General features: G+C 25.1%; 2 protein-coding genes and 1 non-coding gene across 5 annotated transcripts; 2 read left to right on the top strand and 1 right to left on the bottom strand.

Annotated features, from left to right (window-relative positions):
- Positions 1-540: 540 nt before the first annotated feature.
- Positions 541-15,972, top strand: LOC127288877 (NADH-cytochrome b5 reductase 3). 3 transcript variants are annotated; one of them, XM_051316581.1, is made up of 5 exons: positions 541-842; positions 1,848-2,029; positions 3,723-4,055; positions 4,910-5,098; positions 15,202-15,972. In XM_051316581.1, exons 2-5 carry the CDS (start codon positions 2,009-2,011, stop codon positions 15,583-15,585), a joined length of 927 nt encoding a protein of 308 aa, XP_051172538.1. In that variant the 5' UTR covers positions 541-842; positions 1,848-2,008; the 3' UTR covers positions 15,586-15,972. The 3 variants fall into 3 exon arrangements, with proteins under 3 accessions (XP_051172538.1, XP_051172540.1, XP_051172537.1); XM_051316583.1 differs by lacking the exon at positions 1,848-2,029; XM_051316580.1 differs by lacking the exons at positions 541-842; positions 1,848-2,029 and having other exon boundaries at positions 3,675-4,055.
- Positions 15,973-16,641: 669 nt separating this feature from the next.
- Positions 16,642-24,785, bottom strand: LOC127288876 (T-complex protein 1 subunit beta). Its single transcript, XM_051316579.1, has 7 exons — positions 24,619-24,785; positions 22,816-23,125; positions 20,612-21,045; positions 20,410-20,487; positions 19,985-20,209; positions 19,361-19,742; positions 16,642-17,214 (listed from the first exon to the last, which is right to left on the bottom strand). Exons 1-7 carry the CDS (start codon positions 24,619-24,621, stop codon positions 17,042-17,044), a joined length of 1,605 nt encoding a protein of 534 aa, XP_051172536.1. The 5' UTR covers positions 24,622-24,785; the 3' UTR covers positions 16,642-17,041.
- Positions 24,786-26,925: 2,140 nt separating this feature from the next.
- Positions 26,926-27,145, top strand: LOC127288879 (small nucleolar RNA U3). The gene has a single exon (XR_007844099.1). It is a non-coding gene; the product is annotated as a small nucleolar RNA U3 (small nucleolar RNA).
- Positions 27,146-27,501: the final 356 nt, after the last annotated feature.

Below are 27,501 nucleotides of genomic sequence, written 5' to 3'. Positions count from 1 at the left end.
CCTGCTTATGTATTAGTTTTAAAGGACATGTGCAATAGTCCCCACTCTTTACAATACACACTCTTCTTTTTACATTTATCATTAGAAAAAAAATTTTTTTTTTATTGTTTCTTTTTAAATTTATCATTTCAAATTTTTTTTATATTATTTAAAAAAAATTTGTTAGTTTGAAAAATTGTTTTTTTAATTATTTATTTTATAAAAATTATTTTTCTAAATAAAAATTGTCCCTTAAAAATTTACACCACTTTAAATCGATATCTCAGTTAAAATAATTTTAAAAATCGAAGAAAAATTGAAAATTTTCTCTTTTGAAAAGAGTATTAAATTTAATATACTCTTGAATAATAACGTTAATAATAATCTGTATTTTCTACATTTGTAGTAATTATAATTTTGAATTTTAAATATAGATATGAATAATCACGTTACCAGAGTTTTAAAAAAAATTTAATATTTACATTTATATCATCTGACATACGTATACATGGTGGGGAATTGTTTTTCAATTCAACTTTTGCTCGCTCGAATACTTTTAACGATGTAAAAGCGAGATAAAGATGAGCCTACATCGTTTAGTATCAACTTAAGTTATCCCACACGTATATTAGTTGTACAGTCAACGCAGCCGTCCATTTTAGTCGTTAATTTTTTTTTATTCAATTTACAATCAATTAAATGTCATTATTTATTTATTATTTACAACAATTGCTGTAGTGTATTGCGATTTTTATTGTTTTTTTTTAAAGTGAATTTGTACGAAAAGATAATAAGAAAAACTGTAAAAAAAATATATTGTAAATCCAAGGAATAAGGATTAATTTTGAAAGATGAATACAGAGGTATGTAAATTAAATTTCTAAAAAAAATTTAAAAAAAAATTGTTCCTTCAAAAAAAAATTCTAGTTTTTTTCTCAAAGTGGAAACAATTTTAAATTAAATAATTAATATATAATCCCGAAATATTAATTTTAGATTCTATATTCGTTATAAATTTTTTTAGGTTATAAATTGTTTTTCTCTTATATATTTTTCCCATTAATTAATGTAGGGAAACTGTATTAAATTTTTTAAATTATTAAGAATCTTTTGAAATTTAATTTTTCTTAACATGAATAATATATATCTCATTGAATTTAATTGTGTTCGAAGGTCGTAAAATTATAAACGATAAACAATTACACTGATATTACAGTTCTTCTTTTTCCCGCTAGAGGAGGGAGAATTTTTTTCCCCGCTAAATTCGAAGAAAATTCATTTCCTAGAAATGGAATATATTTTTTTTACTAAAAATAATTTATGTAAATTAGAATAATATATAATTATAATTAGTCAATTATTTACTTGATTTTGAAAAAAAATTTATATAACCTATTTGGATCATTTTTTCCAATTTTTTTTTTTGTTGTAATTTTTATTTACTGAATTTAAAATAATAAAAGGCATTTTATTTAATTATAATTAAGAATTTATAAATAAAAATTATAATATTAATGTTTATTGAAAAAATTAAATTTTTTTGTCGCTATTTTAATGAATGCAATATTTTAAATGTTAAACGGTTTAAATTTGTTCGAACGTTAATAATACACCGGATTTAACTTTGTTTTATTTTAAAATAACAAACGTGCACCTAGAAAATGGTTCTAATAATAAATTTTCTAGCCGTTCCTGGCTGCCGGCGTCTTCTGCTGCTTTCTATAGTCTCTTTTATATATATGATGAGTATTATTATGCCTTGCGGTGAAATTTTCACGTATATTTTCATCATTGATCGTGCGAGTTTCGCACCTTTTGAATAAATTTTGTCATTATTTTAGAAAAATTAAAAAATAATTTTTATTCAGAAATTTAGAATCTCGTATATTTCTATCGATCTTGACCTTCGTCAACATATATACACACGCGGAAATAATTTCTCTAGAAAGAGAGACAGAGAGAGAAACAGAAAGTGTGACCGTGACCACGTGTGTATAAAATTGGGTTTGGGCGCAACTTAGTTTTTTCGATGACAAGTTCAAGATCTTTGGTAATGTATAATAAATTACAATTTACATAATTATTTTCGATTTAACATTGATTTTATTTAAATTACCTCTCTTAAATATATTAATATTATTGACAATTATTTTGCTTTTTTATGAGAAAAATTCTATTCTCATTGTTGGAATTCTAACCTCAAAATAAATCTATATAAATTCAAACCGTTTTGCATTCTGCTATTTTACGTAATAATGTTTAATGCTAAAATATTTTATATTTGCGCATTTTAATATTTTTTTAAAGTAAAATTAAGTTAGTAAATTTTAAATTAAATTTTTATTATTTCAAATGGGTATTAGTTTAGATATTTTTATTTTTATTTAATTATGGAAAAAATTTATCAAGTGATCCAACAAAAAAAAATTAATTTTTTTAAATGTCGCAACTATTAAAAATAAGATTAAAAAAAAATGTCCACTTTATATTATCGAAATATTTTTTCCTGCTTGAAATGGTATTTCAATAGTCAAAAGTTTACATATAAAATTATAATAAATTATTTTGAAAAATTATTAATTAATAAATATTAATACATAATGAAGAAATGGGTTTGTATTACGAGAAATATAATTTCGAGAATAATAGAAAGAGAGAGAGAGAGAAGATATTCATAAGTAACTCAATGTGAAAAATAATAGAAAAAGAAGAAAGATATTAAATTTAAATAAAAAGAAATATTTTTTAGTAAATTATAAACTGTATCAATAAACAAACATCATAACTGCGAAAGTTCTCGAAAAATTATTATTAATATTAAAAAGAAATATTAATTAAATTTAAAGATTTTATAATACAATAAAGAATATATATAAAAATTATTATTAGATTAATAAATTATAATTTTATATTTTTCAAATATTTTATAAAATAAAATAATAGAAATTAATTTTATTTTATTGATAAAAATAAAAATAATACAATTATAATTTTATTATTTATTAATGTAAAAATTAAATATATAATTATAAAATTATTATTTTTTGAGATATTAAATATTTTGTGAATTAAAATTCAGTTAAAGAAAAATTAAAAATTAATAAAACGTACAATTTTAGTAAAAAAAAAAATCATAAATGGTATTAAAATTTTATTTCTATTTAAGTGATTTAAATTAAACTTACAATTTTTATTAGTTAAATTCTTTGATACAAAAAGTAATAAAAATTGTTTGTTCTAAATTTTTATAAATTATTCAATAAATTCGAATTTATTTAGTATTTTATAAATAAAATCTATAAAAATCCTTGAAACTAGTTTTCATATTGGAGAAAATTCTAGTTATACTTTTTTCATTTATTTTTTTTTTATCTGTTTATAATATTCATTATATATCTAACCTGATGAACTTTATAATATTCTGTTGTTTGTCTATATCGTAAAAGGCATTTTATCTTATCAGAAATTTTTTTATGACTTAATTTATATTACTTAATTTCAAAAGGAAAATTCTTAATATAAATATTAAGAATTTATTCTTAACAATATTTTTTTTTGCAGATTAGTAAAAAAAAATTTTTGTTTTTACTAATTTAAAAAAAAAATTTAATTGGAATTAGTTAAATATTTTTACTAATTCAGATTTCGAGAGTAGAAATTTTGATATATACAAGTTCGGACATTTATTTAAAAAAAAAAAAAAATTTACTATGAAGTTAATGTCAAATTTTGCAAATTCACAGGTTTTACCAGTTTTGGCGGCAGTTGGAGCAGTTGTTATTATAGGAATAGGAGTAAAGCTTTACCTCTTATATGTACCTGGTAAAAATAAGAAACAAAAAATACTTTTAGAGGATCCTGTAGTTAAATACAGTCTTCCATTGATTAAAAAAGAAATTATTAGTCATGACACGAGGAAATTTCGTTTTGGCCTTCCATCCGAAGAACATGTTTTGGGACTTCCAATTGGTCAACATGTGCATTTAACAGCAAAAATTAACGACGAAGTTGTTATTCGTTCCTATACGCCTGTATCGAGTGATGACGATAAAGGATACGTTGATCTAGTCGTTAAAGTAAAAAAAAAAAATTCATTTCAATTTATTCACCTTTCAGGCCTCGGATTATACGACTTTTTTCAAAAATATGACTTGTTTTAAACTATTTTTCATTTAAAATTTTTATGAAATTTAATAATTGTTTATAATTTTTAAAAAAAATTAGCAAATAAAATTACCAAAAATTTTTAATTTAAAATCACTTGAAATTTAATTATTTGCAATTATTTTGAATGATTTTTATAATATTCTTCGAAAATTCAACTATCTGAAACCATTTTTCACTTAAAAAGTTTTCAAATTATTGTATGATTGTTTGCAATTTTTTAATAAGTTTTTTAGTGAAATCATCAAAAATTTTAAATTAAAAATCACTGGAAATTCAATTATTTCCAAAAATTTCGACTTTAACTCTTCCAAAATTGTTATTTAAAAAAAAAATTTCATTTAAAAATCTGTAAAACTTGATTAAGTATTGCCTGAAATTTTTTTTGGTCATCAAAACTAAAAACTATGATAAAATTTTTAATTCAAATAAATTGCTTAAATCAGGCTTAAAAAAATTATAAAAATGGAACTTTAAGAATTTTTTTTAGAAATTTGTCCTATTTAAATAAAACATTAGTTATTTAGAGTAAAATATTCATTAACCAATTAAATTTTGTTAAAATAAAAAATATCGACTTTTTCTACTTTTTTTTAATATAAATCGACTAAAACAACTTTTTTTGTGCCTTAAAATCGATCCGAGGCCTGTGTAACGACAAATCAAATTTGAATTATCGTTATACAAAAATTCTTATTTTATTACAAAATTTGCTGAATACAAACTTTTTTTAAAAAATTATTTTCAATAATTATTTTTTTCACAGGTATATTTCAAAAATGTACATCCAAAATTCCCTGAGGGGGGAAAAATGTCTCAATATTTGGAAAATTTATCCGTTTCGGACACTGTTGATTTTCGAGGACCATCTGGACGTCTTGTTTATAAAGGCGAAGGCAAATTTACAATTAAATTATTAAGGAAAGAACCTCCCGTTGAATACAACGTAAAGAAGGTAATTACAATTTTTTGTTTTATTAAAAAGCAAGCCGTAAAAGTTGGATTAAAAAAAACAGAACCAAAAAAATTATAAAATTTCTATATTTTATAAAAAAAAACAGTATATTTTACATAAAGTCGTTGCGGTCAATTTTTATAAAAATTTTTTGCAAATAAAAATTCGGCGAATTGGTAATTCTAGTATTTAAGGCCTGGTCCTAGTAAGGCAGCACCACCTATATCGAAACTAAAATTTTGGAAAATTATTTACAGTATTTACTTGAAAGCAAGACAATAAAAAACTTTTTCCTTTAGGAAAATTGATTATTGTCAAGAAATATACCAGCTAAAACTTTTTTTTGAGTTAAAATAATGATAAAAAATTAATGACGATAAATTAAATATGAGCATATTTTTTTACGAAAACTATTAAGATATTTTCTCGAAAATAACAAAAAAGAATGCAATTTTCATTTGGAGAATTAATAAACACTAAAAAATATACCAGCTAAGATTCACCAATCACGAAAATAACAAAAAAACCTTTTTTTAATATAACATATCGACACTATTTTTACTGATTTTAACAGCCATTTGGCAAATAATATATTTGTATTTGTTAGCAACAGCGCCAATCTCCTCCTGTTGGCAGAATAACGAAATAACTTGTGACATTTATTATCTACCAAATGGCTGTCAAAAACAGTAAAAATAGTGTCGATATGTTATTTATTTATTTATACATGTAAACAGGCTTACAAAAATAACATGCCCTTTAATAATAATAAAAGTATTACATAATAAAAAAAGAGGTCATGGATGTAATCCAATCTAAAGAACAGTTTTAAGATGTGGTTTTTACGTAATCCGCTAGTGTTTTTAGAAATTTGTTACTTGCTCCATCAAAAAAGTCAATCTCGCTCGCTTTATTCGCTTCCCTAAATACGCGCGTTAGAGGTGAATTTCCACCAATGTTTGTACGATGATGGGGCACTCTGAACGCAGAACGTTATGTTAAAAAAAAGTTTTTTTTATTATTTTCGTAATTGGTGAATCTTCGCTGGTATATTTTTTAGTGTTTATTAATTCTCCAAATGAAAATTGCATTCTTTTTTGTTATTTCCGAGAAAATATCTTAAAAGTTTTCGTAAAAAAATATGCTTATATTTAATTTATCGTCATTAATTTTTTTTCATTATTTTAACTCAAAAAAAGTTTTAGCTGGTATATTTCTTGATCTATTTCTTGACAATAATCAATTATCCTAAAGGAAAAAGTATTTTATTATCCTGCTTTCAAGTAAATATTGTAAATAATTATCCAAAATTTTAGTTTCGATATAGATGGTGCTGCCTTACTAGGACCTACCCTTAAAATTATTGTTCTCGTTTTTTTAATATTGCATTTTAATATCCACGTATCGAAACAGAACAGCAAGTCGTCGAACAAATTCTGTAATACTTTTTGTACTTCTTGCGGAGATTTACCTGTTACGTTTGCTATAATATCATCGGCGAAGGCCATAGCTTTTTTATTCGCTGAGTCCAATAGACCAAAGGACTTTAGCGGGTCGCAAATATATATGCTGAATAGTATGGGAGAATTGACTGCTCCTTTTTGAAGTCCTTGCTCCAAAGAAAACGTTAGATTTGATTTTATGCCTTTATTTTCTAAAAAAATCATCCTTCCACGTAGTGTGGACCACAATATTTTTATTAAATGTTTTGGAAATTTTTTCTTTAATAATTTGAAAAAAAGCCATCCAACCAAACCGTGTCGAATGCCTTCTCCAAATCAATTAGGCATGCCCCCACAAATTTTTTTTCATTTAAAGCTTAACATACGTCTGATAATAGTTCTGAAATTGCGTGAACTGTTGAGTGCTTGTGCCTGATACCAAGCCAGGTATCCTAGCCACTAGACTGTAGAATGACCGAACCTAAAACCGAACTGTGAATCTCGAATAATTTTGTTATCGAAAGTGAATTTGGTTATGGATTTATTAACTATCATTTCGAACACGGTATCCTAGCCACTTTTTTTTGTAAACAACAACTTTATTATGGAATAGGCTGTAGGTATAATTAAAGATTAATGGACAGAAAAAATAACTTTGATGTACATTGTACTATCATAAAACTAAAAAAAAGATAAAAACTGTCACATAATTTTTGTTAAAAATATTATATGGTAAAATGGAAAATAATGAATTATATTAATTTAGATTATTCAGTCCAAAATTGTTCGTTGAGCCATTCGAATTTTTCTTTTCTTTTTTGTATAGTTTCTTTTTTATCGCAATTTGGTAGGTTTATGGAGTGTTTAATTTCAGCGTCGTTGGGATTACAATTGTTTTTGGGTATGTATGTAATTGTTCTGACTATGGCGTGTCGTTTGATATGATACATGTAAGGAACGTTGTTTGTATCTTGTATATATCCTTTAAAATCAAAATAGGTGAATGCCTCGTGTGGAATGTAGCCAGACGACAGAGCTTTGATGTAATAGTCAATGTGTGAAGCCTTTTTGTGCTGCTTTTTCAAAATATAATTGTTGGGGATAGAAGAGGTGTGATATAAGATCATTTACTTTTAATGTAGATGCTTTTGAGAAGTGTTTTCTACAAAGGCTGAGAATGTGAGTATCTATTCTGTTGATGTTAGCGTTGTCGACTAATTGTTTGTTTTTGTAGTATTTTCTATGGTTTGAATAAGGTGTTCTAAACATATTAAGACATGTTCTAAGGCAGTATCTTTCGAAAAGTCTTATTTTTTCCATTGATGCTGGTGAGATATTATACCAAATTAGGCAACCATATGTTATAATAGGCCTTATTAGTAATAAGTAAAATAGAATTTTGATTTTTCTATGTATGTGTTTCGAATAAAACATGTGTGCTAATTCATTAAATGTGTTTTTTGTATCAAGTTGTATAAATATGTGTTCATCATATTTGAGTCTGTATTAGTTGTATGCCTAAATATTTGACTAATTGTTTATGTTGAATCAATATATTAGAGTGAGTGCTTTCTTTTAGCTGGAATGCTTTCCAGTTTTTTTTCGTGTCCGTGTTAGAATCTTTAATTTCCAAGTGTAGTAATAGTCTTTAATATTTTCGAATAAAGTTTGTATATTCTTGTTTACTTCTGTTACTTTAGATCCTGTCGAATATAATAGTAAGTCGTCGGCAAATGCGATTGCTTTTTTATGATGGGTGTTGTTAAGATTAAACGCTTTTAAGAAGTCGACTGTGTAAATATTAAATAGTAAAGGTGAATTTACTGTTCCTTGTTGCAGGCCATTTTTTACGATAAATATTTTTGAGGATGAATTTGAGCCGTCCGTAATTGTGAATTTTCTGTCATAAACCATGTTCCATATGGTTTTTATGAGGTAAAAGGGAAAATTTTTTTTCGATAATTTGAAGAAAAGACCTTCTAACCATACTGTGTCAAATGCCTTTTCTATGTCTATAAAACACACTCCTACACAATTGTTTGAGTTTACTTCCCAGCATATGTCCGAGGTGAATTTATTGATGGCGTGAATGGTTGAGTGTTTAAATCTGAATCCGAATTGTTCGTTTGGGATTATACTGTTTTCTTCACAAAAAGAAGATATTGAGTTGTTTATTACTATTTCGAAAACTTTCCCTATATTAGGAAGAAGGTTTGTAGGGCGGTAACTCGAAGGGTCGCTAGAATCTTTACCTTTTTTTAAAGCGATTACTTTAGCAATTTTCCATCTTTTGGGAAAATAGCCATGGTTAAGTGCGTTATTGAATAAAATTGTATATTGTAGTATTATTCTTGGTGGTAAATTTTTCAATATTATGTTTGGGACCCTGTCTAAGTCTGTTGATTTTTTGTTGTTTAGTTTTCTGAATATTTTTGCCAGATCTAGATATGAGGTGAAGAAGTTATTAATTTCATTTTGTTGGGGATTGTCAGATGTTAAAGTTTTGGAAAAAGTTACTATTGTGTTGTTGTTTATTTTTTCAAATAGAATTTTGTTTTTTATTACAGCAACATGTTTGCTAATTATTGTTTTGTGTCCCTTTTTACCTAAATCATCGTTTTGAGTATGTGTGTTTTCGAAATGTGATCCTAATAAATTAAACTTGTCAATCGGGTCTGATATTGTGAAAAAATTGTTATTGTCTGTGTGAAGTGTTGAGGCCTGTATGTCAGCTTTATGTATTAAGTGTTGTTTTGAATTGTGAATTTTTAGTGTATCAATTGGTAATTGTTTTTTTTGATCTAAATAATCTGTTTATTTGTGGAAGTGATTTGGTCGGGTCATTTGGTGGTATACTTTTAAGTTTTTTTCTCAGTTTTGTGATATAACTTTACTACTTTCTTCTTTACTTTTAATTTTAATTGCTGAGAGAGTTTTTTTGGTAATCATATAGAAGAGGTTAATTTTTTTATAACCTGCTTTTCTGAGTGCGTTAATTTGTGTTAGTTTCTGTAGTTTTTTAGTTTTATTGTTTATATGGTTTGATGTTTGGTTGATTTTTTTTATGTTTGGTACTGCTGTAGTTATTGCCTTTGATATTGCTGTATTTAATAATGTTAAGCCTTCATCTATTTAGTCAATGGAGAGGTTACGATCTTTAGGTATTTCTATTGTTTCATTTAGGATTGCTTTGTTAAATGTTTGCCAATTTATTTTATCGAAATTGTAATTTACTTTTGGTGTGTTAAATTCGAATTGTGTGCAATCTGAAATTGATATATTAAATTTTAGAGCATTGTGATCGGTATCGAATAATATTGTTTGTTAAATTTTTAAATTTTACATATTCGGCAATCTGCTAAGCAGAGGTCTAGGTAAGATTCTCCTGCGGGGTAGGAGGGTTCATCGGAGTTCATTAGATTTAGTTTATATTTTACTGAGTTATTATCAACCCATTTTTTTAAGGAAGATCCGCGAGGGTTGTTTTTTTTATTTTGCCATGATTGATGTCTGGCGTTGAGATCACCTGCTATCAAATAATAATTATCTCGATCGTCTAAATTTAATTCGTTAAAGAGAGATCCTAGTTAATTTTTAAATTCTTTCTTTTGGTTACCGGGCGCATAAATTGAAATTATGTAGAGGGATTGGGATGCTGGAAGATTGATTTTTATTACAGTCGCTTCAATACATTTATTATTGGTGAGACATTTTGGATATTTTAATATTTGCAAGATGATTTGATTTGCTATTTGCAGAGATATGAACTACGAAAATTGGTAAGATTCTATTTTCTGCAATGGATTTTTTTGTTTTATATCGCGCTACTTTGATGAATTCTACTTCATTAATATTTTGTTTTTTCAATTCGTTTAGAATTTCGACTTCTGAGAAGTCTCCTTCTATGTGTTTTAAAAGGAACTTTTGATTTTTCTGATTTAGGCGTGTTTGAGTATAAATTTATGTTTTCATTTTTCAAAAGGGATTTTCTGTCTTAATATCATGGGAGTTTTCTCCCGTTCTTTTTGTCATAAATGAGCCTGCTAAATTAATTGTGTTATTTTTTTTATCGCATTAATTTTTACCTGGCTAGAGTGGCCAATTACTTGAATTAGTGGAGGACGTTGGTTCTTCGTATTGAATGGTGGTGTTGTGAAGTCCATAGTTTCAATGATTTCACTTTTTTTCGAAGCAGATTGGTTTTGTTTTTTAGGTGTTGATGTTACTTTCTTGCTGTTTTCCTTTGATAGAAGAGATTTCTATGTTTTGTTGTCTGTTGATTTGTTTTCGTGGAGCGCTTTGGTTGATTCTGCTTTGCTGTTAACATTTTTGGTTTGTGTAAGTTGATTTTGTAGTTTCAATATCATTTTTTTTGTTCTTGGTTTTCGGTTTGGAGATCTGTAATTATTTTACTTTGATTTTATAATAACATCTCCTGTTGATTTATCCTTGCTATGAAATCTGTGTTGTTTTCTATTTCCATTTTGAATTGACCTAAAGCCATAATAATATTTTCTTGATTTATGGGATCTATTGGTCCTTGTTGTTTTTTCGTGTTCATTGGTGTCGACAAGATTTGGAACTCTTGAAGAATCTTCGATAATGTTGAGTTTTTTAAGAATCTTATTAACTTTACCGTCATTAATTTGACCCGATTTGTTTATTGAAAATTACGAAATTGAAGAATTCGACTTTATCAGCAAAGTGACATCTATTAGATGTCATTAAAACTCCTTGGTTCAGAGTTAGGTGTTTCATGTGATAATTATATCGATATGATTTGTCGACAAATAATTATCAATTTTTGAATTAATTTTGAACTGAAAAAATAAGCTGCGTGCTCGAGTACACTGCATCTGTGAGGACTCGAACCTCCTTAGTTGCTACCTAACGCTTGCACTTATGTTAAACTAGTTTTGGCAAGCGTAAGTGAGGTGGGGTCTGACTAACAAAACATAGCCCAAAATTTTAACATTTTTTTCTAATTTTTTACAGTAGAATAATTTACTATTACTAAAAAAGTAGCCCTTGTTCTGTTTAACATTGTTTTTATATAATTGGTGAACTTTAATTGTTCATCCATCCACACTCCTAGGTATTTTACACATCTTTTGTGTTGAAGTCTATTATCTCCGTTGTTATCAACCGCGATTTTAACATTACGCCATATTTTCGAGTATTTGGCGCTAACTTCGTTGGCTTTCGATCTGAATAGGATGGTTTCACACTTGTCAATATTGCATTTTTGCTTTGATAATGTTTTTGTGACGGCTATAAAATATTTTTAATATTATTAATTTAGTTTGACAACCACCAATGATATTTAAGATCTCGTTTGTACTTTATATCGACGTCTGATAAACTTGTACTAAATCTGCAATTTGAGCCAATATTATCTGCTTTTATTAGAATTTTTTATTAAAGGCATGTCGGTGTGTGTGATGAATCCTGGGAATATTATCTTTATTTTTAATATATACTTCGCCATCAAGATATGGAAACGCTTCTGGAGGGATATAACCTGATCTTCTACATTTTTCAAAGTAAAGCGGGTTCGGAAAATATGGACCAAAAATCAGTGAGTTCACTCGCATATCTGCCGCATGAGTTCTGAAGTCTCTAATTAATTTTATTATAAAACAATCTATTCTGGATATTTCTGCGCTATTGTATAGTTTTTTGCAGCTATAAAATTTTTTGAAATTTGACTCTGGATTTCTGTACATTTGAAGACAGGCTCTAAAACAGTCTCTCTCGAATTTTCGAAGCGTTTACATTGTTGAGGGCGAGATATTAAACCAAATCTGGCAGCAATAAGTTGCTACTGGTCTGACCAGTAACATGTAACAGAGGATTTTGGCTTTAGGGTTTAGATGTCTAGAGTGAAAAAGACTTTTAACAGTAAAATAAGCTTTTTTCCCCTTTTCTACAGCAATTTTTACGTGCTGTTTAAATTTCAATTTACTATCAAGCCACATACCGAAATATTTTACTGTGCTTTTGTTTTCTAAATACACGTTTCGATCGGAAGGAGTATTAATTTCAAGCTCCCTCCAGACTCTACAATATTTTTGTGGACTTTGTTCACATTCGGTCTTAATAGTATTGTTTCGCTTTTTTTAACATAGCATTTTAATCTCCACGTATCGAAACAGAACAGCAAGTCGTCGAACAAATTCTGTAATACTTTTTGTACTTCTTGCGGAAATTTACCTGTTACGTTTGCTATAATATCATCGGCGAAGGCTATAGCTTTTTTATTCGCTGAGTCCAATAGACCAAAGGACTTTAGCGGGTCGCAAATATATATGCTGAATAGCATGGGAGAATTGACTGCTCCTTGTTGGAGTCCTTGCTCCAGAGAAAACGTTAAATTTGATTTTTTACCTTTATCTTCTACAAACATCATCTTTCCACGTAGTGTGAACCACAATATTTTTATTAAATGTTTGGAAATTTTTTCTTTAATAATTTGAAAAAAGGCCATCCAACCAAACCGTGTCGAGTGCCGTCTCCAAATCAATTAGGCATGCGCCCAGAAATTTTTTTTCATTTAAAGCTCAACATACGTCTGATAATAATTTTGAAATTGTCATAAAAATGTTGCCAAAAAGCAAAAAATTTCAATTTTTCTTAGGCAGACTATTTTATTGCAAATTTTTGCACAAAATACACCGAAAAGTGTAAAAAAAATGACACCTCGATACAAGTAGAGGAAGTCCAATATTACATCTTTAAGGTAAATAATGTCATAAAAATGTTCCCAAAAAAATTTAATTTTTCTTAGGCAGACTATTTTATTGCAAATTCTTGCACAAAATACACCTCAAAGTGTATTAAAATAACAATGTCATCGGCAAATCCTATGGATTTTGTCGTCTCAGTTTTATTTAAGCCTGCTATGTTAAGTTCGTATTTAACCCGGCCATGTTCAATGTTTCATATATGTAAATATTAAATAAGATTGGCGAGTTTACCGCTCCCTGTTAGAGTCCCGCATGAAGCTTAAAGGTCAAATTCGATCTCTCATTGTTATTGAAAACCTGTATCTTTCTTTGATGGAGTATATTCCATAGTATTTTAATTAAGTGAATCGGGAACCCATTTTTAAGCAATTTAAAAAACAGACCGTCAAGCCAAACAGAGTCGAATGCTTTTTCCAGGTCGATTAGGCATGCGCCAACAAATTTATCCTTATTTAACGACCAACAAATACCCGAAGCAAACTTCGAGATTGCATGAATAGTCGAATGTCTGGGTCGGAAACCAAACTGAGCGTAGGGAATAATTCCTTTTTCCTTGCAATTTTTTGTGATTGATTTGTTTATTACTATTTCGAAGAGTTTACCAACGTTTGAGAGCAAGCTGATAGGACGGTAACTATTGAGGAGTTCAGGGTTTTTATCTTTTTTTTCGAGTGCTTTCACTCTTGCCAATTTTCATTTATTAGGAAAATAAGAATTATTTAGCGCATTGTTAAATATTATTACATAATCGCGTATTATACTATTAGACAGTTTTTTAAGCGCGATATTGGGAATCCCGTCGATTCCTGTCGAGACTTTATTGTTATGCCGTTTTAATATATTTTTTACTGAATCTATATTACAAAAAAAATCTTTATCAAAATTAAAAATGGGATTTATTGCTGTGTTTTGATTTGAAAAACTAATTATTGATTTATTGTTTCTTTTGTTTTCTTTTGTCGTTGTTTCGCCACGACTACTTATACTATTCTCTCCGCATCTCGCTTGTGAGAGAGATTGTGACAAGCCCTCTGTTGAGCGCCACTTCAACTATCGTACTTGAACTTTCAGCGTTCTCATTGGTTTAAATTTTACCCGTGCCAAATTCAAATGCAATAAAAGATAATTTCTCAGCATTAACTTTTTTCTTTATTTCCATACTACAGAATTCTGAATCGTTTAAATTTTTAATAATAATTCTAATATAATAATACATAATAATTTAAAATTATTTATTATTATTATTAAAAATTGATTACGCATAAAAACTTTCAATTTTGATTTAATTGCAATTCCTAATTGTTAAAAAAAATTTTTAATTGAATTATTAAAAATTTTACCAAAGCCTTTTTTAAAAAATTTAAATCTTCTTTTTCTTTAAAAATACAAACTAACTTTATTTCAATTCTTTCATAAATAATATAGAATATTATAAAAAAAATTTATATCAAAGAAATGTTGTTTAATGTTTCAAAACTTGTATAAATTTCAATAATTATGATGTTGACGGGTTTCAATAAAAGTTAAAGGTTATTTATTATCATATTATATTATTTTATTATTATATTTTATTTTTATGTTTATTATTGAAAAAAGCCTTAAACATTTTTTGAAACCTACACTGAAAAAAAAATTTATTTAATTCCAATACTTGATTACTTGACTATTATCAAATAAATATTTACATGAACCAAAAAATTTTTTATTTAAATTAAATAAATTGTCTTTGAACCAATAATTTCTGTATTTAAAACAAATACCATCTCAAATAATAATTATTTCATACAAATAATAATTATTTGATCCAAATAAATATTTATTTGATAATAGTCAAGTAATCGATTATTTGAATCAAATAAATTTTTTTTTCAGTTATATCAACATCATAATTATTGAAAAAAAAAATTGATTATAGGTTGTCATGTTGGCTGGTGGAACGGGAATAACGCCAATGTTACAATTGATTCGTGCAATGATCAAGGATCCAAAGGATCAAACGCAGGCATCACTTTTGTTCGCCAATCAAACCGAAAAGGATATTCTTCTACGAAAAGAACTTGAGGAAATTGCGAAAAAAAATTCTGATCGTTTTAAACTTTGGTTCACACTCGATACAAGTAGCGAAGGTTGGAATTACAGTACGGGTCACATTAGCGCTGAAATGATATCCGAACATATGTTCCCACCGTCGTCGGACACAATTGTCCTCATGTGTGGACCACCACCAATGATTAATTATGCATGTACGCCAAATCTCGATAAACTTGGTTACGACACAAAATTGCGTTTCGCCTACTAAAAAAAAAAAGACAGAAAAAATAGTTCTCTAAAATTAATTATATTAAAAAAAAGAGAGAAAAGTTACCTTTGTAGATAGAAGAAAAAAAAACGAAAAAAAGCCTTTTTGAAATTTAATATTGACGTCGCTTCGTATATATGAGAGAATGAATAAAAAAAAAGCATTTATTCACGTGAGAATTTTTATAATTGAGAACAAATTTTTTTTTGCTATTGCTATTTATAATTGTAAATTTAGATTAATTTGAGGAGGTAAATTTTCTTTTTTTTACATTGTCGTTGTCATCAATTTTTTAAGGGCTCTAGCAAAGACATCGAAATCGAGGAATTGTAATTGTTTTTTTGTTTTTACCCAAAAAAAAATCACGATTTTCATTCTATGAAAATATCTCCTATTTTTTACTTTTATTTTTTAATCTTCTTTTTTTACACTTTCCTTCCACAATTATATTAAAAAAATACCACAGTATTGAGAACAAAAAAAAAACAGTTTAGTATATTTTATAAAATTGATAGAATGCGTTTTTAGTAAAAAAAAAAAACAAAAATTAAAAATAAAAAAGTATTTAAACACATGGCTAAGGCATTTAATTATGTTAAGTCTGTAATGAAATTGTTATGTGTATTAAAAAAAAAAAAAAAGAAAACAATATTTATGGCAAATTTTTTTTATTAAAACCTTGTAAATCTTTTTTTGAAGCGTAAGAATTTTTCTTTTAAAAAACAATTTAAATTAAACAACAATTCAAACAAAATTTTAAGTGATTTGAATTTTTGAATATACAAAATTTCCACTTCACCTAATATTCAATTGTTCGAATTTTTATATATTCGAAATTTACAAATCAATTAAAATTTGAATAATTTTTAAACTTAATTAAATCAACTAAAATTTGGACAAATTGTAAATTCTGATAATTTGAAACTTAAATCAATTAAAATTAGAAGAAATTGAAATTCGTAAACTTTGAAACTTGAATGAAAGTCGGAAAATTTGAAACGTAAATCAAGTGACAAAAAATTAAAGAAAATAAGGGGCAAAAAATAAAGACAATAATTCAACGGTACAAGTATTTATTAATATTAAATTGTGTTTTTTTTCTTTTGTTATAAAAAGAGACGCTTATTAAAAATTCTGAATATATTGCATCTTGGTGAATGATCTTATTTTATTTTTGTTATTTTGTTTTTTTTTTATAAATTCTTCTTCTTCTTCTTCTCCTTCTTCTTCTTTTTTAAGATCATTCCTCAAAATAAAATGTTCAAAGAGACTTTGAACAAATTATTTTGCAAGAAAAATTCACCAAAATGCAATTTAACAGTATTTCATATAAACAATATTCTTACGAGCATTAGCGTGACAATACTATTTTTTTTTGATTTAATAAAAAAATAATAAGAAACAAAAGCAGCAGTGAAAATGCAAAAAAAATAATGAAGTTGTAATTGAACGTAAATTAACAACGTCCACGGTCCTTGACGCGCTTTCTGGGTGCTGCGCGCATAATATTGTCAACGCGAAGAATCATTTCTGCCGCTTCGCTTGCACTCAATAGCACTTGTCTTTTTACAGCCCATGATTCAGTGATGCCAAGTTTTTTCATGCATCCAATTTCACCTCGTTCCATGTCTGTAGAAAAATAAGAAAATAAAAAAATTAAAATAAAGAAATAAACAATATTTATAGGGTAAAGTCCAAATAGCAACGAAAACTTGCAAAAAGAGAAAATTTCAATATTTGTCACAAGTTATTATATGAATTTTTTTTTTTTTTTTAGTACAAACTGTAGTTCTTCCAAAACTCAATTAATTTGAAAATTTATACATGTAAAAATTGTATTTGCGAAATTATTTTTAATAATTTTAATGAAATTCTTTGAAAATTCAATTATTTAAAACATTTTGCAATTAAAACTTCTCAATAATTCAATTATTGACTAAAATTCTTTTAAAAAAGTCCTCATCAATTCAAATTTACATAATTTTTATCAAGTTGTTCATAAATTCAATTATTATTTAAAAATAATTTTAGGTTAAAAATTCACCAATTTTCAATTGAAGTATCTTATTTTGAAAAAATGACAAATTTTATCAAAATTCTGAATTCATAAACAATTTGCATATAAATCAGACTTGACATTTTTTTTAAAAGATTAACTTTAATAATTTTTTAAAAACCTAAAATTTTTGAAATTTTATCTAGATATAAAATTTCTTGATAAATTCTAATGCAATTATTCTTATTATTAAAAATTAAAAATAATTAAAATTATTAAAATTTATTTTTAATATCAAATAACAATAATTAATAGAAATAAAATATTTATTCAATTAAATTCGTTAGAATTTAAATTACACATAAATATGACCGTCTTAAACATTGTCAACTTTAGTATCATAAATTAGTAGTGCTGGAAAATTGTCAAATTTTCATTTAAAAATTTATATTCAACAAAATTTCCATAATTTTATACATTTTATAATATTTTAATTTAATTAAATTCATATTTAACAGAATTATTATTTTAAAAAATTCATATATTTTTTTTAATTAAATATTAATATTTTTATTAAATTTAATTTTAATTTAAATAAATTTTTATTCAACAGAATTCTCGTTTAATTAATTTTATTCTCGCCCCAATTAAAATTCGCGCTTAAATGTTTAATCAAAGCATTGTTATTATTTATCAAAAACAAAAAAAAAATTTTTTAATAAAAAATACAATTAAAAGGAAAATTTTCGAAATTCTTAAAAAAAGAGAATTTTGGTCTCCGTTTGTAAAAAAATTAATATATATATAAATAAACTTTAGATATTCAATCAAGGAATCAAAAAAGGAAAATTTGAGGAAAAATTTGTTTTAAAAAATAAAATTTTTTAAAAAATGAACAGAAAATCGAAAATTTAGGAAAATAAAAAATCTCAGAAAAGAAGAAATTTAGAAAAATAGCTTATTTTAGGAATTCAAAAATAAAAATAAAAAAAAACAATAATTTGAGGGAAAAATCAATAATTTTATCAGGTTTGTAAAAAGAAGAAAATTTGAGAAATTTACTGAAAAAAGTGAGAATTTAAGAAAAAACTTAATTTTACGGTCTAAAAAAAGGGACAGGTGAAATTTCAACTCATCGAAATTAATGTTGTTAAGGGGTGTCAATTTTTTTTCTGGCATTATTTCGGATCTAAAATTATTGTAATTTATTAAAAAAATTTTTAAAAATAATTTTTAACCATTTTAGAAATTATATTTTTTGAAAATATTAAAATTTTTAAAAATCCAAACGATTGATTGTTCAGAATCGAGAAGAGAACCTAAAAAAAATTGCTCCTAAAAAAACAATAAAAATTGTGGAAAAATTTCAATTTTTAAAGAATAATTGATAAAATTTAAACAAAAAAATAATTGGTCTTGTTGTGAAAAAAAAGTAGGTAATTTTTGACAATTTTTTCAAAATCCATACGATTGATTTTTCAAAATCATAAAAAAGTGTATAAAAAAATCTGCAATAAAAAATAATAAAAATTGTGACAGAAGTTAAAAATTTTAGTTTTTGAAAATTTCGAGTTTTTTTTCAAAAATTATTAATGAATTAATTGTTTTTCAATTTCCCATAGTACATTACAGTTTGAAATATTCAATATTGTTGGAAAAAAAAAATTAACAACCTTAAAGAACCTTAATTTTGAAAAATTGAAATTTCAGCGGTCCCTTAATATTTATATAATATTAAAAGGTAAATAATAAAATTAAAAGTCTTTTTTAAATACATACTTAAACCCATGGTGGATGCTCCGGAATTATGAGCAGCTCTGAGTTCGCTGACCAATTGTGCGGAATCAAAACCCGCATTATCGGCAATAACAGTTGGTAATTGGGACAATGCTCTAGCGAAAGCTTCCATTGCAACAGCCTCTTTTCCTGGTGTTGCTGCAGCGGCTCTCATAACAGCGCAAGCCATCACCATTTCGCTGCAACCGCCTCCGTAAACGATTCTCGATTCTTGAACAGTTGCGGCAAGAACGCAAAGTGCATCGTGCAAAGAACGATCGGCTTCATCGAGAATTTGCTGAGTTGCTCCTCGAATTACAACAGTGCAAGCTTCTCCAAGAGGAACGCCCGAAAAACGCAAAAGAGTGTCCTCACCAATCATCACCTGCAAATCGACCGAAATCGTATTTCATTTTTCGTATTTTTGCATTTTTAATTTTTGTATTCTTATATTTTTAATTTTTTGTATTTTGTATTCTTGTATTCTAAATTTTTGTATTTATTTAGTTTTTGTATTTTTATTTATTGCATTTTTTTTTATTCTTTTAATTTCATTTTATGTATTTTGTATTTTTAATTTTTGCATTTTGTATTTTTTGTATTTAGTTTTATATTTTTTATTTATACCTGTTCGATGGTTTTGCATTTTCCAAGTGCAACCAATTCGGGATTGTCAAAAGTGCTGACAATTTCCCCGCCAGTAACAAGGGCGAGACGTTCAATACCATCAAAATCTGCATGTTCAATGGCCATGACACCGGCGTCAGCGAACAATTGCTCGGGATAATTGTAAATCAATTGTCGATTTATAAAAACATTACAGCCGTGTTTTAAAATCTTTTCTACTTTATCCTGGAATATTAAATTATTATTAAATACTTGTCTTCTTTTTCTCCTTCTTCTTTCATATTTTCGATATTTCTTTGAAAAAAAAGGTAAATAAATACCTATATTTTTAATATTTAGTAAAAATTGATTTTTCACTATTAAAATACAATTTCAAAAATTTTTTTAATTTAATTTTCAAAAAAAAAAGAATAATTATTAATTACCTTCATCTTTTCTTTTTCAGCCAATTCCAATTCAGCGATTTTCGCCATTGAATCAACACGAACTCTCGAGCCGAAAACCTACAAAAAATTATAATTTTTATTATAAAAAAAATAATTATAAACTATAAAATATATTAAAATTCACTATAGAGAAGAATTTTTTCTAAATTTTGTAAAGAATTTTCTTTTTCTATAATTTTACCTTAATCTTGTCGGTATCCATGGGAGTGTTTGCAATAAGAATCTTGGCGTCATTGATTTTTTGCGGCTGATGAACACCGGGTTTTTTGTCCAGCAAAAATCCTTCGTCAAGAAAAGAATCAGCGAGTGTTGCGCCACGTTTCTTGATGATTTGAATTGCTGATAGATTACCCGAACCCTTGAGACGTGTCACTGCATCGACAGCCAATTTACTGAAATGCTCCTTATGATGCGAGAGAATTTTTGAACTCAATGTTGTTCGTGCAATATTCATTAAATCTTCGCGAAAACGTTCGTGATCAGCTGAATTGTCAGAAGCAACATTTTGAAGCGCTGTACGTGCAACTTCAACGGCCATTCGCCAACCAGCAATTATTGTTTGTGGATGAATTTTTTGATCAATCAATTTTTCCGCCTCTCGCAATAATTCGGCAGCTACAATAAAACAAAAATAAATAAAATGATAAAAAAAAAATTAACGAAAATTGTTCAGGATTGACAGAAAAATATTATTTTGTTTTTCCCTGATTTTCAGTTAAAATTACAATTTTTTCCCTGATCCTAATGAAAATTTTTTCAAGTTTTCAATAACAGGTCTCGGATTATACGACTTTTTTTTATTTTTTTAAATTGATTAAAAAAATATATATTAACCTGAATTGTATGCAAAATTAATTATTTTCAATAATTTAAAACAAATTCTTCGTAAATCACATGATTTTTAAACAATTTTCAATATTAAAAATCCACTAAAATTTAATTATTGTCTAAAGTTTTTCAAAAAAAATTTCATCAATTCAAAATTAAAGTTTCAATAATCTCCTGAAATTCAATTATTATTTCGAAAAATTTTAACTTAAACTCTTCTAAAATACAATTATTTCTAAATTTTCTATCTAAAATTAAAGTTGTTGAATAATTTAATTTTAATAATTTTAATCAATATTTTCGAAAATTTAATTATTTCAAACATTTTCTAATTCAAAAATTCTTCAAAGTTTAATTATTGTTTAAAGCTTATAAATTATCTAAAGAAATTTCAATTTACGAAAATTTTCATTAAAAATCTTCTCAAATTCAATTATTAGTTACAAAAATTTTAACTATTGCTCTTTCAAAACTTAATTATTTCTTAAATTTTTAACTTCCATTTCTTTTTAAATTAATTATTTCTATAATAACTTTAATCAAGTTTTTCAAAAATTCAATTTCAAAAACGTTTTTTAATTATTAATTCTTTAAAATTAAATTTTTGTTTATATATTATTTTTAAAAAATTTCAATTTTTCAAATTTACTAAAATTTTTTATTGAAAATTTCAAAAATCAAAAATTGAATTTTTTAAAACATTTTTCAATTGAAAATTCTCTAAAATTCAATTATTTATAAAAATTATATTTAAAATTCTTCATTAATTAATTTTTTTTTAAATTACTTTAATACAGTTTTTCAACAATTCAGAGAAATAAAAAGTTTTTTTAATTAAAAATACTCTAAAATTCTATTATTCTTTAAAGTTTGTAAAAAAAAAAATTTCATCAATTAAAATTTATGAAAGTTTCAATTTAAAATCTTGTAAAATTTCATTACTTAAAAAAAAATGTTAACTCGAACTCTTTCAAATTCAATTAGTGATTGAATAATTAATTGCAGTTAATTTAATTGAAAATTTTTTTTCCAAATTTTTATCTATATAATTATTTTTGTTTAATTAATTATTTCAATAGTTTGGATACAATTTTTCAAAAATTCAATTATTAAAATCGTTTTTCAATTAATGTTTATATTTACAGCAAAAATTATAATTTTTGAAATCTCAAAAAATGCAATTATTTCTAAAAATCTTAACTGTAACTCCATCAAAATTCAATTATTTAGAACATATTTCAGTTGAAAATTCTTTAAAATTCAATTATTATCTGAAATTTCTAAAAAGAAATTTCATTAATTCAAATTTATAAAAGTTTCAATTGAAAATCTCCTAAAATTCAATTATTTATTAAATTTTTAAATCAAACTCTTCAAAATTAAATTAATTTAAAATTTTAATTAAAAATCTTCTGAAATTCAATTATTTCAAAAAATTTTTATTTTAAATTAATTTTTTTTTTCAATAATATTTTAATCAAATTCTTTGAAAAAAATAAATTTAAATAATATTCTTTTTTTTAATTCCTTTTTTTTATTGGAAATTTAAAATTTTACCAAGAACTGTAACGGATGTTGTTCCGTCGCCAACTTCATCGTCTTGAACACGGGACATGTCGACGAGAATTTTTGCCGCTGGATTATCGACTCCGACATTTTTCAAAATTGTTGCACCATCATTTGTCACTTGAACATCGCCTGCTGAACGACCGTGAGCGACTAAAATTTTGTCCATACCCTTTGGACCAAGAGTGGATTTAACAAGATCGCCAATTGCAATTGCGCCAACGAATAAATCCAAACGGGCCGTCTCTGCCTTCTCCTCTTCGGCATTCGTTTTTAAAATCCTTACAGGATTTAACGAAACCTATATTGCGAAGAAAAAAATCAAATTTTAAAAGTTTTCCAAAGTTGCTAAATAGAAATACAAACAAAAAAAAAGAAAGCAAAACCTTTTTAAAAAAATACATGTCAAACAAAAATTTCGAAAAAAGTAGAGTTTTTGAGTTTAAAAAATTTTAAATTCAAAACAACGATTTTTTAATTCACAAATATTTAAAAAAAAATTAATATTTTTCAAAATTATATTTTGTGCTTAATTTTGCTAGTTCAGTACAAAAATAAATTATAATATTTAGGAAAAATTAAAACATTTTTTAAATAATTTAATTTTAAAATTCCAAAAAACATTTTTTATCTAGAAATATTCAAAAACTATTATTTTTTAAAAACAAATTTTATACTAAAAAATTTTGCACCATAAAAATTTCAGGCCTCGGATCGACTTAAAGGCACAAAAAAAGTCGTTTTAGTCGATTTATATTCCAAAAAAAAGTCGAGAAATTTTTTTGAATTTTAAGATTTTGAATTGAAATTTTTAAAAATAATTGAATTTTATTTGATTTTGAATTGATTTATGATTTTGAATTAAATATAAATATAAATATAAATATTTAATTGAACCAAATAATTTTTTGTTTGAATTAAATAAATTATGTATATTTGTACCAATAATGTTTGTATTTTAATCAGATAAATATTTTTTTCACTAATTTATTAATCAAAAAAGGCCTTTTTTGATTAATAAATTATTTATAATTTGAAGGTTAATAACAAAAAGCATAAATTGTTTTTTCAGATTAAAATACTAATGTTTTAAAATTTTATTCAAAAATAATCTCGTAATATTAAAATTTTATTGAAAAAGATTGTCAAGGATCATTTTTAAGGTTATGTTCTAAGCCGAAAAAAATGTAATAGAAAGTTTCAAAAAAGAAAACTGTTAAAAATTGCAAATTGACAAAATTATTTTCTATTTTTTATTATTATTATTTTTTTTTTTTGAAAAACTGTAAAGTGAGAAACCGCTTATAATAATATAAAAATATAATTCATAAAAAAAAATAATTAAACAAAAGCAAAATCAAGGTCGTAAAAAATAATCGAAAAAAAGTAAATTAACCTAAAATTCCAATTTTCATTATAAATATCAAAAGAAAAATTGTTTAAAAAAAAATATTTTTCCGGTTAAATATAGTGTCAACCAACCTCAAAATAATGAAAATGCTCCAAAAAGCAAATGTATAATTTGAAGCAATAAAAATCATTTTCTCTGAGTAAATAATTGAATATTAACAATAGAAGATGAAAATTATTTTCAATCTTATATGAATATTTGTATAAACATGATTATTTTCACTATATCATTAGAAATAAAACAAGCAAACACGTGCGTAAAGAGAATATGAAAAATCATTGTCACAAACAAATTCTTAGGAAGTAAAATAATTCTTAGAAAATAAAATAAATAATTCTTGTATTGAATATTGATTTTAAAAAAATTGAAATAAAAATACTTACCATTGTGAATCTCTAGGAGATTTACAGTTGAATTTTTATAAATATATAAAACCGGGCACTTTTCACAAAAGAAAAAAATTTTTTTTTTTTCACCAAAAAGCAATGTGAAGCACTGCGAAATGTGAGGGGATATCTCGTCACTTTATTGAAATTCACTGAATCGCCACTTGAATCCTGTGGCGCTTCAATCGTGTCACGTGATCACTGGCTCCGAATTTGATTTCCTTATATGGAAATTTCTTTGAGATAATATAGAGAGAAAACTTTATGGTTTATGATTAATATTAAAAAACAAAAATTTTGTAGAAAATTTGACATTTCTTCTTGTAATGTAATTTTTTAAACAAAAGTTTTATTTTTAGAGTGTTTTTCAATTTTTTCAATTTATATAGTTTTTTTATAATATATATAAATAAATATGTAATTTATTTTATAAAATATATGTGACTCAATATATAAAGAAAGGGATCTAAGAAGCAAACGAATCAAATTTTAGGTTATGTTTACGATTATTTAATCTCTTGATTATTAAAGGTTCCCTTTTACATTTTACATGCGAATAAAAAGGAAATTTTAATCAAGATTAAAATTGTCGTAAACATAACCTATAAATCGTTTGCTTCTTAGGTCTCTTTTTTCATATCGCGTTTATATTTAAAATAAAAATATCAAAATTAAATTTTTTTTTAAATTTTGAAAAAATTTACTCAAATATAAAAAATTATTAAAGGTAAACTTGTCAAAGTGATAATATGTCTTTTAAATATTTTTGTTAAATTTCTTATATTACCTAAAAAATTTCTTTTTAAATCTATTTCAAAATATATTATTATAAAAATTAATTTTTTAAAATTGATATAAATTTTTTCATTTTATTTATTTATTTATACAAAAATTGTCAAAAAAAATTTTTTTTATTCTTTTTTTTAAATTGAAAATTTACATTTTGGAATTAATTTTTTTTCAAAATCAAATTTGCGAAAAAATTTGTTTTATAAAATTTGTTCCAAGTCTAATTTTGGAAAAATTTTGATTTGCTATATTAATTTTTATTAAAAATTTTTTAAGCCATACATTTTTGGATTTTAAATTTCTCGAATCAATTAATTAGAAAAAAAAATTTTTGTACATATTTATTTAATATAAATATTATAATTAATTGTAACAAAATAATTAATAATTAATTTTAAATATTAATGAAAAATAATTAATAACGAAAAATAAATAACAATTAATTAATATTAATTTAAAATAATTTTCTATCAATAAAAATGTTATAATAATACATTTTTGGAAAAATTAACAATTAATTGAATAATGATAAATAATCAATAATTAATTAAATATAGTGAAAAATATTTAATGATTTTTTTCTAATTTCTAAAATATCTGAAATGTTATTATTTCTATTTGCATAATCGTAAATAGTGTGAAAATGGAAAAAAGGAGAAGGGGAAAAGAAAAAAAATCATTTTTATCAGTAAAAAAAAAAAAATAATTATAAATATATGTATGCCAAAATCAATACATTTAGTATATTAGTTTGTGTGTGTATGTGCATATGTGAGTAGTAACGGTTTACAACAGCTGTCCCTTATTTGTCGACAATAGGGGTCTCTCTCTCTCAATGCATTTTGCTCCGAAAATAATAAAATCAACAGTCGAGACTCGAGAGCATATAATACAATATATAGGCAAACCCGTATATGTACCTGCATTTCTAAACAGAATAGTGACAACGACTTGCTGCACTGGTTATGGGAATTTTGCCTTCCTGCTCATTGGGAAATTTCTATATACGAATTGCTTACTCATGACTTGGCTATTTAAATAAATTCTTTGTTTATTTCCTATAATTTCACCCTGCGGTCATAGAACTCGATTAAATTGGCATTTTTATATAACGATTTTCTATATTGTATTCACAAAAAAAAATTCAATTCTATATTATTATTATTAAAAATAATAATTGTTCTTACAAAAAAAAAAAATTATAAAATAATAATAGCAATAATAATAAAATTATTAGTTAATAGAAAATAATTTTTATTATTAATATATTTAATTTATTATTTTAAACAATATTTAAAAATAATTATAATTAGTAAAACAATTATTTGCGTAGAAATTATTCTTTTTTGCATTTCAATTTGGCGCCGGACGAATTTAAACCAATGAGAACGCTGCAAGAGCAAGTTCAAGTACGATAGTTGAAGTGGCGCTCAACAGAGGGCTTGTCTGAATCTCTCTCACAAGCGAGATGCGGAGAAAATAGTATAAGTAGTCGTGGCAAAACAAGGAAAAGACAAGATCATACTTCACAGGATCATTTCTGTAGTATATCTTCACGTCCTCTCTACCCAAAAGTGGAGTCGATGCAGCCACGATGATGAGCAGTAGCTCTTCTCTCTGAGCGTGAGAGGCTGCTGGCGAGATCGATTTTTTATCGATCTTTCCAGTACTCGAGGATCGTTCGTCTTCTGCAGTTTGTGCAGAAGGTAATGGGAGTTTGGGCGTTCTGAGTGGTCTTTTATTATTTATTAAAAAATTTAAAAAAAAATTGCAAAATTTTGTTCTTTAATAATTTAATTATCTTATAAATGATTTTATAATTTTTTATTTAATCTTTAACGTCCGAGAAATATTATTAGAGGTGAAAATGAACGAATAATTTAATATTTACAAAAAGTATATAAACTGATTTTATAATTTGTCTACTGGCTAGGATACCTTGATATTTGCCAACATAACCTCAAATAAAAATGGAATTAAAAAATTAAACGAAAATAATACTAATGTCGGTATTAATATAGAAAATAATAATAATGTTACCGAAGATAAATTGAGGACCGTATTAGACAAATTCAAAGATGACATATTTAA

This window comes from Leptopilina boulardi, unplaced genomic scaffold (assembly GCF_019393585.1).
Source record: "Leptopilina boulardi isolate dan_hultmark-lab unplaced genomic scaffold, ZJU_Lbou_2.1 LbouV2_396, whole genome shotgun sequence".
NCBI lineage: Eukaryota > Metazoa > Arthropoda > Insecta > Hymenoptera > Figitidae > Leptopilina > Leptopilina boulardi.
Note: the sequence above shows the minus strand (reverse complement) of the source record. Positions and strands in the feature narration are given on the sequence as shown.